The sequence below is a fragment of the Bos javanicus genome, chromosome 28, assembly GCF_032452875.1.
Source record: "Bos javanicus breed banteng chromosome 28, ARS-OSU_banteng_1.0, whole genome shotgun sequence".
Lineage (NCBI taxonomy): Eukaryota > Metazoa > Chordata > Mammalia > Artiodactyla > Bovidae > Bos > Bos javanicus.
The window spans coordinates 8,597,001-8,610,359 of NC_083895.1; the positions used below are offsets into that span (position 1 = coordinate 8,597,001).

Sequence of the window (13,359 nt, forward strand, 5' to 3'; positions counted from 1 at the left end):
ATGCCAGCCAAAACCTGCCCATCGGCTTGCTTAACTCCATGTGCTGGACCGTTCAGCCTAAGCTGCTAACCACTCTCCTTCTGATTTGCAGCAGAAAAGGAGCCCAGCCAAGGGCCAGGCTCTTGGGGTGCCTTGCAAACCTTCTTGCTTGCGAACCATTCTAGACAAGCGTTCATTAAAGCACCTTTCATTTCAAGCATTTCAACAAGCATTCCCTAAACTGTGTGCCGGTTGGGGTCCCCCTTAGGGAAGGGGTGATGTATTCAGCCTGCTTCTCACAGTCCCTGCAGCCCAGAGCCCTCAGCTAACACTGCCATAACACTGATATCTGAAACTAAATGTCCTCATCCACGTGGACATGCCCTCTTGGTGGGCCGTTTATCTGGACTGTGCCTTCAATGCCCAAGTGGTCCAGACACACTTAGAAAGTGAAAGTCGCTTAGTCGTGTCCGACTCTTTGCGACCCCATGGACTGTAGCCCCCCAGGCTCCTCTGTCCATGGGGATTCTCCAGGCAAGGATACTGGAATGGGTTGCCATGCCTTCCTCCAGGGGATCTTCCCAACCCAGGGATCGAACCCAGGTCTCCTGCATTGCAGGTGGATTCTTTACCAACTGAGCCACCAGGGAAGCCCAGTTCAAATTCTAAACACACTTAAGACCCACTTAAGCACAGTTCAAATTTTGGAGGGACAGTTTCACTTGCTTCAACCCCAGAGGAAGGGAGAATGAAATGATACCCCTTGAATTACCTCTCATTGTCACCTCTGAGACTGAGTAAATTCCCTTAAAATAGAGTGAAATTTATCTAGTCATATTTTAGAACAATTATGTGAAATATGATAAATGTGCTATCAAACATGAGCCTACAGATAGAGGAGTCCACCCAGGATGAAAGGAATAGGTGACATTTAGCCTTGGAAAATGGCAACCCACTCCAGTATTCTTGTCCGGACAATTCCATGGATAGAGGAGCCTGGCAGGCTACAGTCCATGGGGCTGCAGAGTCAGACACGACTAAGGAACTGAGCAGACCCTGTGACAGAATCCTGTTGCCTTCTGCTTGTCGCCCTCTGGTGGCCAGAAGCTACCACTGCCCCACTATCACTTCGTCACAAACAGAGACAGAAATGATTTGACCAGGCTAGATCTCTGGTAGTCAGAATGCATCAGTTACCCCTCCTTGCACCCTCAGAACATGTAGGAAGGCCAGGAAGCTAAGAGTCCTTTTGGACAGCAGTCCCATTAGAGGGAACCCCGCTGGCACCCCGCAAAGGGGCAGATTCCAGGCTCTCTCCTTGTGTCCTTGGCTCACTGTCCTGGGAACAATGACATCACCTTCATGGTGGCTTCACGCCCACCTAGTTACTCAAACAGCAGTGGGGACGTGAGTCAACTGCTGAGTTGTATTTTTAGCTTGCAGTAGGGGGAAAATTTGTTTTGAGGCTTCGTGTTAATTTTGGAATAAGAACTCAGCTCACTGAGCTGCCACCCAGAAAAGCTTTGAGCAAATAAACCACAGAATACATCTCCACAAGAGGTACAGCCAGCAGCAATCTGTCCAACAGCCTGCCCGACTGGATACTGAAGGCTCAGATGTGCTGGGGCCCATGGTGGCTTTCTTTTGAGGCCAAGAGCCAAGAAAATGCATGGCGGAGCACTCTCGGGGCATGACTCTAAAAGTCCAAAGCAGATTCCAGACGGGAACACTACTGGGGAAAGATGCTGCAAGGTTCACTGTGCATCGTGGGGAAGAAAACGTTTTTGAGGTTAAGAGAAGGAGGTGTGAAAATACTGACTCACAGAAAGCAGAGTGACACACCCAGATCTTTACCTCATTGCTATGCAAGATCCCCCTCACATCCCTGAGCTGTGATTTGGTCCTGCCATCCTGGCCACTTGCTTGGTCTGCACTGACCACTGCAGACCGAACAGATTTTCATATCAAGGCCTTCGGCACGAGGCCAGCACTGAAATAAAGATCCAGGAGCCGGTGCTGGGGATGGAATTTACCAACCTGTAAAGCACCACGCAGTCCTAGGTCTCTCTGATAATTGTCACCCCTCCTAGAAGTAAGTGACGTGTCCTCTAAGATCATCCCACTCCAAGTCAAGGTGGGGCACCCTCTTCTTATCGTCAGGAGTTCAGAGAGCTTGAAAAAAATATGTAAGATGCCAGCAGCTGGGCAGAGTGACAGAGGTCACCCTGGGGAAACAGATGGAGATTTGAGCCCAGGATGAGGCCTAACACGCACGCTTCTCTGAGACTTCTTTCGGACTGCTAGGTTGGCTGACCACCACCTGCTGGGTCATCGCCAGGGACTGAAGGGAACTGACACTCATTTCCATCCTGATGGCTGAGCACACTGGCCTGAGAGTCGCCCAGACATAGAGAACAGATGTTTGTGGAGCAGGCGACATAGAGGGCCTGCATTATTAAGGCAGTGACTCAAATCACAAGAGTTTGTGGTTCCTGGAAAACCAGCAGCAGGTCTGCGTCGGGCAGACAGACCAGGAAGAGCAAATGTTTATCTTCAAATGCTGGGGAGGTTGTGGCCACACATGGCATCAGAGGCTAGTGTTTGAGAGGAGCCCAACCTGGCCCCCATGTCACCCCTTGACTCTGCGCTTGGATATGCTTTTCACATGTGTCCTGGCTCTCCAGGCTCAGGGGTCATAACGCAACAAGGAGGTGCTAAATCCTAGAGCTGAGGGACAAGGGTTTGGGTCCACTCTCATAAGCTGTTGAATATTAAGCTAGTTACTTAACGTCTCTGAGCCTTAATGACCTCATTTTAAAATACAGTTGTTGGCGACTTCCTTGGCAGTCTGGTGGTTAAGACTCCACCCTTCCAATGCAGGGAGTACAATCCCTGGTCAGGGTACTAGGAACCCACATGCATGGGGTGAGGCCAAAAAATAAAACAGAACGTTGCTGCTGCTAAGTCGCTTCAGTCGTGTCCGACTCTGTGCGACCCCATAGATGGCAGCCCACCAGGCTCCCCCATCCCTGGGATTCTCCAGGCAAGAACACTGGAGTGGGTTGCCATTTCCTTCCCCAATGCATGAAAGTGAAAAGTGAAAGTGAAGTCGCTCAGTCATGTCCGACTCTTCACCACCCCATGGACTGCAGCCTACCAGGCTCCTCTGTCCATAGGATTTTCCAGGCAGGAGTACTGGAGTGGGGGTGCCATTGCCTTCTCCAAGCAGAACGTTAGGACTTATCTTACAGAATAGTTGTAAGAATAAAATAAAGTGATGCATGCCTGACACATGAAACCCCATAAATGTTATCTTCTCTCACTGTTGTTATTCTTCTTATTCCTTCTCAAGTAGAGGGGTTTGATGGAGCAGCCCACTTCTTTGGGTGATAGTGTCAGAGGTTGACAGACACTTAGGAAGGCAGTTGGGTGCAGCAAAAGCAGCGGGAGAATGAGAGCAAGTAGAATGCTGGAGATAGGAGAGACGGCCCCTCCTAAGCCAGAGCCCACCCAGCTGTGGTCAGCGGCTGGATAAAGGCCATGCCACCCGCAGTCCACATCTCGGAGGGGAGGGCAGATGGCATTCTTAGCTGTTCTGAACCACTCACTCCAGCTAGAGTGCAAGCCAGGAAGACTGGAGAAGCAGCAAGGAGGGCAGCTAAGGGATCATCCGAGGGGCCTCAAACCCCAGCAGCATGGTCCTGGGGAGCCTGGACCTTTTCCAAGAGCAGGTCCCACCTCAGTCTGACCCCAGCTGATGTTTTCCATAATTTGCCCACTTGCAGCCTTTGGTTCAGTGCCACCCCTGAACAGTAACCCCTAGTGCTAACCTCGACTCCACCTTCTGTTTGGGAGGTTGTCCTCCACCACCCGAGCACAGCTGGGGAAGGGCACAGGGCACACAGAGCGTGGGGGAGCATGGGGTGGGCGGCTCAGGGTCCAGATGCCTTTCCAGCCTCTGAAACAAGCAGGGTGAACTAGAGGGTCTGCTAATTCCTCCAGGCTCTCTTGGCATCGGTGAGGGCGGTGCAGGACTTGGGAGGGAAAGGCTGAGGGAAATATCCGTAAAAATTATCCCGTCCCTTCCCTTTTTTAAACGTCTCCAAACTGTACAAATCTAAAACCCATCACAAGCGAAGCTCTGTTTGGCAGAGGGCATGCAGCCCATCACATTTCTAGCAGGAGTGGGAAGCAGTGCTGGTCTGAGAGGCATGCAGACTCCACCAAGGGCTGCCCCTGCCTCGTCCCTTCCATGGTGCCCCGTTCCTCTCGGCCTGACATCTGATGGGGAGCAGTGTGGCTGTGGGGGTACGGGTGCATCAGGGTGCTGCTGGAGCCCTGAATCCAGAGCCCTGGGGGTGGGGCAGGCTATAACCACACAGGCAATACCATCATCAGGAGGTTAAATGGTGACACGCTGGCCTCAGGGTCTCCCACGTCCATGCTTCTTCCTCTTCTCCAGCTCATTTTTCCCAGAGTAGAGATGGCGGCTCCCCTCCTCTTGGTCTCAGGCCACTGCCAGCCATATGTCTGGATCCCCAAGTCTTTGTTCAGTGTGATACACTGGGGATGCAACAGGAAAGGGTGAGAAAGCAGGGGTGAGGGGAAGTAGGGATATCCACTTTATTCCATCCTGAGACTCAGCATTCTCCCCCAGGGAGGCTGGGATCTAGAAGATGAGGACTGTGTGAAACCACAGAACACACAGGACCAGCCTTACTGGAGAGTTCCTCCTACAACAGGAAATAGGCTGGGAAACAGTTCCACGTGTAAACCAAAAGCCAGATATTTTAGAGTATAAAGTGTGAACTCCGCGCTTATTTTTTTAAAGAGATCTGGCATCGTCAAAGGAATTTCAGGCTTGGGGAAGGATGCTCAGGTCTTTCTCTGAGATCCGTAGTGTATGTTTCAACTCTGCTCTGCTTTCTGGGATATCAGACGCAAGGAAAACCACCAGCTTCCCCTCTGCATGGAGGTCAGGGCCCAGGTTCAGGGTCGGGAATCCCAGGGAGCTGCCAATGCCCAGACAGTATGCCCTGGAATCGAGTTGCTTAAACCTATGACTCATGGAGAGGACCTCCAAGAGGAGAGGCTCTGGAAGTGAGCAGCTAGGGGGTGAGCACTGTCCCCGTGCCATCTGTCAGAATGAACTCGCTGGCCTGGACTTGGCAAATATTGACCGGGAAGCCAGTGGCCACCCACACTCTCTATTTCTTGCCCCTCCCCTCAGCTCTTCTGCATAGCACAGCTCAGATGGAAGCTTTTATCTCTTTATGATTTGATCAATAGAGAAAGGAGAATGAGGAGGTCCGAAATCTGCCCTCTAAATCTTCAGGGAAGAATAACCCTGGTTCCCCTTCACTTCCTTAAATTTAATCTTTATGTTTGGAAAGACTCAGGTGCCTTTGGAGATGTGCCACGTCACCTGGAGCAGAGCTGTGTTCTTCCCCGTCCCCTCCCCCCCATTTCCTTCGTTTTCTAGTTGGTTCTCTGTTTACCCAGCTGCCTAGCCAGGTCCAACTGTCCCATGCTGCATTTTTGCACTGTGTGGGTCCTCTGAAGCAGAGCCACACCCCTTGCCTTGCCTGCTTTTTCACTTATCCCTGTTCTCCTGGGGGGGATGGTCCCTTACTGTTCTTGTACCTCGTCTTCTGTCTTAATGAAGAGCCATACACAGTGCATGTAGCATTTGAATATAAAACACACGCATTACATGATGATGAGTGATAAAAAGGGAAGCACTAAACCAGAAAGAGCTGGTGAACAGAGCAGGGCTGGCACTTCTCCAAGAAAGGATGACCACCTGCTCTCTCGGGGGCCCCTGTGTGAGGGCAGGTGTGTGAGGGCCCCTGTGTGAGGGTGCGTGTGTCTTTACACTGCCTGGGGAATGCACTACAGCTCAAACTGCTGAGCCCCGACACAGTGCTTTTCACCAACCTAAATACAACACGGTTCAACCCTGCAGGAAACCTCACTTCAGATATCAGAGTAGAAATGGCAATGGCTTCAGAGGTGAATCCTACCTTCTATTTATATATAGAAACACTGACTTTGCAGTTAAACCTGAAATGTGTATCCCAGCTCTATGACTTTCAGCAAGTTACTGAGATTAAGTGCCCATGTCTATAAAATGAAATAAATAGTAATATCTACCTAGTCTGAGGATTAAATGAGAAAGTACAGAAAACAACTTATTCCCTGATCACTCAGTAAATGTTAGCCACCCGATATTTTTGCAGAGAGCAGAGGTCATTTGAACAGTTTGTAAGAGAAAGAAAACTCCAGTAAATCCAGTTGTCAGAACTTGCACCCCCCACGTTTGTTCTGCCTCCAGCAGCCGCCTCCACCCACCCCCAACTTGGCAGCCAGCGACCTTTATGTAGCTCCAGGACCACCTCTGGTTATAACGGGTACTTTAGGAAATGTTATCCCAAGTAAGTTTCTCTCCTGTGCACTCTGACGACTTGATTTTGCACGACAGGAATGTGTCAAGATCCCTGGAGCCCTTATTCCACCTGAGGAGTTTGGAGGAGAACAGGGCTGGGGGCGGGGGCAGGGGTGGGGGCAGGGGGGCTGGAGTTGTGGGCCCTCCAGTAGCTGAGGAAAGGAACTGCAGGGCCAGGGTTAAGACACTGTATGTAGCCCTGATGGGCCAGTGACATATGCCCTTCCAGAAGGTTCTACTGCTTGTGTGTAAAAGAGGGCTACGATCCGTGGTCGTGGTCACTCTGTGTTGAGATGTGAAATACATAAAAGCGGGATCCTGAGAGGCACCTCCAGAAAGTTGGGAAGGAGCTAAGAGGGGGTCGTGAACAGGCCATAGTCATGACAGAAGAACCTGTCGTTGCGACTGTGACCACCCGCCTCTGGCGGCCCCAGGAATCACATGGCCGGCCCTCCCCCGACATGATGCCGAGTCGCGGCTCTGCTCCTTGCAGTCAACCGTTTCCGGTCCTTGGTTCACCCCAGGCTTTGCCGAGTGCCCCCTTCCAAGCAGGGACAAATATTCAGACAGGAAAGCAGCCTTTGCATGGTCTCCGAAGGACTAAAAGGGAGCCCCGCCGCCCTCCACGGCACCCTTGCAGACATTTCTACCCCTGCTGGCACGTAGGGGCCCCTCCGATTCCCCGCCACTGCTCTGACTGCCCTGTCTTCCTTCCATCCAGATCGTGGCTGCCATCCTTGCCATCGCTGGGATCGTGATGATGACCTACGCGGATGGCTTCCACAGCCACTCCGTCATTGGCATAGCCCTGGTGGTGGGCTCGGCATCCATGTCCGCCCTCTACAAGGTAGGCGCAGGGAGCGGGCCCTCTGGGCTTTCCTGGCCTGGCTGGCTCGGTGCTTTGAGGGAACCTTGGTTGGAGCTGGTGCTTGAAGAGGAGCACTGGGCACAGCGAGCCTGACAATGTGGAGATGTGCAGCAGCTCTTGGCTCTGGCTTTCCAGACGTTTCCATCGATGGCCATACATTGGCAACATTTGGGATAAAAGGGGTGGAAGGATAGGTGGATCAACTGAATTCAATGAGTGACTTCCTTATTTGGCCCAACAAGGGAGGATTGGGCTTCCCAGGTGATGCTAGTAATAAAGAACCAGCCTGCCGATGCAGGAGATATGAGAGATGTGGGTTTGATCTCTGGGTAGGGAAGATCCCCTGGAGGAGGGTGTAGCAACCCACTCCAGTATTCTTGCCTTATCCCATGGACAGAGGAGCCTGGTGGGCTACATTCCATGGGGTCACAAAGAGTCTGACAGGTCTGAGACTTAGCACCCACACACAGAGAAGGATCGGGGGCCCTAACTGCCTGCTTCTGTGTTTGGTCAGATAATTTCCCATAAGATTAGACATGAAAATTGAAATATCTCCTGCAGCTTTGAAATCTTTTATCACATGGTTTTTGAGGCCACCAGGATTCAACATGAATCCATGTGCATTTCAAGTATTGCTTTAGACTAAATAAAAAAAAGCACAATTACTATCATATGGAATTATAAAATATTTTTGACAAAATGCTGGGAACCATTGGAGGTGTGTGTGTGCGAACTGCACGTCTCGAGAAGACAGTGATTCCCCCCACACTTATCTCTCACCCTCTCTGCTCCATCACACTTCTCAACGGCTCTCCCACTTTGCTTCCCCTTCTCTTCAGATCCCTAGTCAAGAATGCAAATATTTTCTGGTCTCCATGTTGGAAAACTGACCTGGTGGATTCAATGAAAAATTACACGGTAGCTTTGAGACTTAATGGCCTTTTGTGGATCCAGATAGTCAGACAGAGAAAATAAATGAGTGTAGAAAGTTCTAAGAAAAGGAACTTTTCCAGCATGGGGAGGAACACATTTATGTGTTTGTAAAATGAAATAACTATACCTTTTCTTTTTTTTTTTTTTGGCTTTGGCTTTGGCCTGAGGCTTGTGATATCTTAGTTCCCTGACTAGGGATCAAACTTGTACCCCCCAACCCTGCATTGGAAGCTCGGAGTCTTAACCACTGGACCACCAGGGAAATCCCAACTGTACCCTCTTATCTTCATCAGCTCCCTGCCCTTTGCCCTCAGAGAGAGAAACACAGCCCATGAGGAATACATCTCACCCAGAGGATGCGATAGTCTAGCCCCATTCATGACTCCAGAGCCACTGTCCAAATACGGAAAATACTTAAATACTCTGCTCTCTTCAATGAGCTGCATGCTAATGGGAAGCAGAGTGGATAGATACTCCGTCCACCACGAATACAAATATTCTGATTTAGACTTACATTTCCAACTCCTCCACTGGCTGATCTTTATCCAGACAGGCTGGTGGGCAGAAGGGTAAAAGGACTTGACTTCATTTCCCTTTGCATGCTTCCTGCCCAGAAATGTCCAGAGATACCCCAAAGAGATGTGAAATGACTGGAAGAGGAAGAAGGAGGAACAAAGCAGAGGCTGAAACTGGACCATCAGTTCTGTAACTGTGAACAATGTAGTTAACATGGAGGCTGGACGGGGCCCTGCTTTCCCTGGGAGCTCAGCTTCCCGCCTTCTCCAGCCACCTTTGTCCCTTTCCTGGCTTTTCATGCATCTGAGATGTGTACAAACAGGGGCAAGAAATCCATCGGGAGTGTTCCACTAAAACCCCATGCCGTGTCTGGAATGTGGGTGGTGGACTGGAGCAGAGGTAAGCTGTGAGTGTTGTAAAACCTCTCCATTTGGTTTATAGGAAATGTCTTTGTAGCCAGATCCCTTTTTGCGGGGTGGGGCAGTGGTTTTCAAACTGTTCAGGGATGAATGTTAGGGGTTCCCGAAAGGAATGTGTAATCGTGGCTTGCGTGCGTAATAAGTCGCGTCAATCAAGTCTGACTCTTTGCAACCCTATGGACCATAGCCCTCCAGGCTCCTCTGTCCATGGGATTCTCCAGGCATGAATACTGGAGTGGGTTGCCATGCCCTCCTCCTGGGGATCTTCCCAGCCCAGGGATCAAACCCAGGTCTCTTAAGTCTCCTGCATGGCAGGCGGGTTCTTTACCACTAGCACCACTTGGAAGCCCATGCAATCATGGCAGATACTTCTAATTGGAGTGACTTCTAATTTATGTGGCTTTCTCATCTTCAATGCCATGAGGCTGCGATGTGGTGTCATGGATACAGCACGGAGGAATCAAGCGTGGTGTGAAAACCCATGATTCCTGAAAATGCTCTCTGTGTACCCGAGGAGTAACTCTCCATTGCCACATTACTGAGCATGGAGGAACCCTGCTGCCCTTCACTGAAGGCCACGTGAGGTGGAATTTACCATCACGTGGCCGTTGGCCCCGTGGTCCAGCCCCAGCTTACCAAGGGCACTCGCTTCTCCCTGGCACGTTGGAGCCCAAGGCAGACTGTCACCCCCCCTCCTCTGCTCTCTCCGGCAGGTCCTGTTCAAGCTCCTCCTCGGCAGTGCTAAGTTTGGAGAAGCCGCCTTATTTCTCTCCATTCTGGGTGTGTTTAACATCCTGTTCATCACCTGTATTCCTGTCATCCTCTACTTTACCAAAGTGGAATACTGGAGCTCTTTTGATGACATTCCATGGGGAAACCTTTGTGGATTTTCAGTCCTCTTATTGAGTAAGTGGCGACTACCCTGCCAGAATCCCCAGAAAGCAGGGACTGACAGTGGGATCCAGAAACCCATGCCCTGAAGGAGAAAAGCAAGTCTATTATTATCCTCAAGTTCTTCACGGTTTTCTAGGTTATTGTGTCGCAAAAACGAAAGCCTTTGTAATGATGACACTAGTTCTAATTCCAGGACTAGGGTCGCTGTGGTAGTAACCATGGTCATGGCTGCTCTGAGCAGAGAACCAGGAGCTAAGGGTAATAATAACAGTACATTACTTATAGGGCTGCTTGTTCTTGTTCAGTCGCCAAGTCATGTCCAACTCTTTGCAACCCCATGGACTGCAGCACACTAGGCTTCCCTGTCCTTCACTGTCTCCCCGAGTTTGTTCAAACTCATATCCATTGAGCCAGTGATGCCATCCAACCATCTCATCCTCTGTCACCCCGCTCTTTTTTCTGCCCTCCATCCTTCCCAGAATCAGGGTCTTTTCCAATGAGTTGGTTCTCCACATCCGGTGGCCAAAGTATTGGCTTCAGCATCAGTCCTTCCATTGAATATAGGGCTGGTTAGAAATTGGTAGATTAATAATATAATAGGGAAGAAACTTCTGTATTCTATTACAAGTTTATCACTAAAAGGATGATGCCTACAAGCTTAAATTATACATAATGCTCCCCAAGTAATGTGCATTAAGCTAAAATACCTTTGTTTAGCTCACAGGAAATAACCTGACTAGACCTACTTGTGAATGACTGTAGAGAGGAAGAAATTAACACATCCTCTCTGGAGACTGATGGGAACCAGGAAGTGTTCGACTCTACTCTGTCCCCTTTTAGTACAAAAGGAGCCTGAATTCTGACCCAGACTGGATGGTTCTTTGGGACATGAACTCACAATCTTCTCAGTTTGCCAGCTTTATGAATAAAGTTGTTATTTCTTGCTCCAGCAACTGACCTTTCAATTATTGGCCTGTCGTGCAGCAAGCAGTACAAGCTTAGAGTTGGTTAACAATCCACACAGAGCTCTTAGAACACTGCCTGATGATGTTCAGTAAATATTATCACTATTTGTGTCACCATCCCCATTACTTCATTATCATCATCATCCTCACCACCAGTAATCGCTATAAGGCTGGTCCTAGGCAGGGAAGCATCCAAGGAGGAGCCTCACCCATTTCTATCTAAAATGTGCATCCCAAAGCTCCTGACCATAGTCATCCCAGAATCACTGCCAGCAGCAGAAAAAAGCAAAGTTAGTCAGATAAGTAGGATAGTCTCATCCTCTTTTCTAGTGCCTTCTCACTGGTTAGCTTTTTAAAATTTCTTTCTTCTTCTTCAGAGCTCAAGGAAGAGAAGAGGCCTAAGTAATCAGGATGCTTGGCCCTAATCCCCAGTCCTGGAGCCCTTGCAGGAACCCAAGTCAGAATAAAGAGCGAAACACCTAGACTCCAGCCTTCCCAGAGAAGCTGAGGTTGATAGGCCAGAAAGGACAGAAGGTCAGGGCTGGTCATGCATAACACCTATCTTTTTATTCTTTATTTCAGCATTCAATATTGTATTAAATTTTGGAATTGCTGTTACATATCCCACTCTGATGTCTCTTGGAATCGTCCTCAGCGTACCTGTGAATGCAGGTAAACTTCTATGGCTCTCTGTATCTGTTTATAAATGCACACACAAGCACACACGTGCACACACATACTCACATATATTCTTGCTTGCCTGGTACAGTGTACAGGTTTAACCTCCTGTATAGAAAGAAACCACTTGGGTAAAATGTTGACGTTTGTGACACACGCAGTATTTTCTTCAGAGTGGATTGATTTTCACATATAACACCAAGGTACAGAAAGTCTAAAATCATCTTTGTTTGAGCCAGTGTGGAGATCAGAGATGAATATCTAATATTATTAATCAGTAGAGACGAATAGGTAGCAGAAAAAAAAGTTTTTTAGTTTTCATAAGGAGCTTTCTAGAAGAGAATGTTAGCTCAGGGTATGGCAGGCATGAAATAGAGACACGTCCACAACTATAGACATGTAGACCTTGCTCCCGGAGTCCCAGAAGAGAGCCCTTCATCCAGCTGCTCAGGACCCGGCTCTGTTTGTCACTGGGGACTCACAAGCACACTCAGTCGGTTCTTCTAAAGCGCGCCATCACCTCCCCCTCACCTCCTTCCTTTTCCTGGCTCATGCTGCTATGAACTTTGGGTTTTCCTCCCAGAATCTCCCTAAGTCATACCCGACCTCCCTGTAGAATCTGTTTGTGAGTCACTTCCCAGAGCACTCACCCCCTTGACCTTGGCACAGCTCCTGCCAAAGCCATCTCCCGACCTGCCCACTTCTGGGCCATTAGAGGACTAGGCTCCCAGGGAATGGCAACCCCATATCCTGTTCAGTCTGGTGATAATAAGCCTGGAAGCATAGGTAAAACCACAGTCAACTTCCAGAGGTCTTCCTTGCGTTGCATTCCATACGGTCTATATGTGTCTTACCCTGGTCCCAGACTCCTTGGGCCCGGCACCTGCCCAGAGGGAGGGTGACCAGTCCCCTCTCATAACCTCTCTGGGCCCTTACTTATCCCCTAAAAATGAAGGTTGTCCCTGAGTCATCACCTTGGTTCATAGGAGGACCACATGAAATTATTTATGAGGCAGAACTTCCAAAGGCAGGAAGCCCCTAAGCAGCTGGAGAGCTGGTAGAAAAGTGGTCCAGCTTGTCTGTGTCCACACACCACAGGCTTCAGAAAAATAACTCATCAACATACCCCCATTGCATCTTAGTGTGTCTTTAGAGTCACAGAGCATTCTTATTTCAAGAATAAGAACTGTATCATACAGCCAGTGTGTGAGAGGTTAATCAGAATCCTCTGCAATGTAAGAAGGTCAGCAGTGTATCAGAGGAAGCAATAACAGTCAGTTCTCCAGGGGAGGAGGAGCAGAGGAGTCTGTGGTTCTCCGACCTGTCAGAGCAGAGCCCTTGCTGGGCTTTCTGACACTCTCTCTAGCATAGCTCGTGGGACTGGCTGACTGGCTCTGATGGCTCACTGTAAAGAATCCACCTGCCATGCAGGAGACCTGGGTTTGATCCCTGGGTCAGGAAGATCCTCTGGAGGAGGAAATGGCAACTCACTCCAGTAGTCTTGCCTGGAGAACTCTATAGACAGAGGAGCCTAGTGGGCTACAGTCCATGGGGTTGTAAGGAGTCAGACACGACTGAGCAACTAACACTTTCACTTTCTTTCATTTGTAAATTAACAGGCTGTTCTGCCGGTATTAAAAATTAATGTTTCTAAATTAGAGG

General features: G+C 49.4%; 1 protein-coding gene across 1 annotated transcript in view; it reads left to right on the forward strand.

Annotated features, from left to right (window-relative positions):
• SLC35F3 (solute carrier family 35 member F3) overlaps positions 1-13,359 on the forward strand; it is a 152,050-nt gene that overhangs the window by 133,262 nt on the left and 5,429 nt on the right. The window contains exons 4-6 of the mRNA XM_061404848.1: positions 7,146-7,271; positions 9,874-10,066; positions 11,602-11,691. Coding sequence (XP_061260832.1) covers positions 7,146-7,271; positions 9,874-10,066; positions 11,602-11,691 — 409 coding nt within the window. The remainder of the gene's footprint in view (positions 1-7,145; positions 7,272-9,873; positions 10,067-11,601; positions 11,692-13,359) is intronic.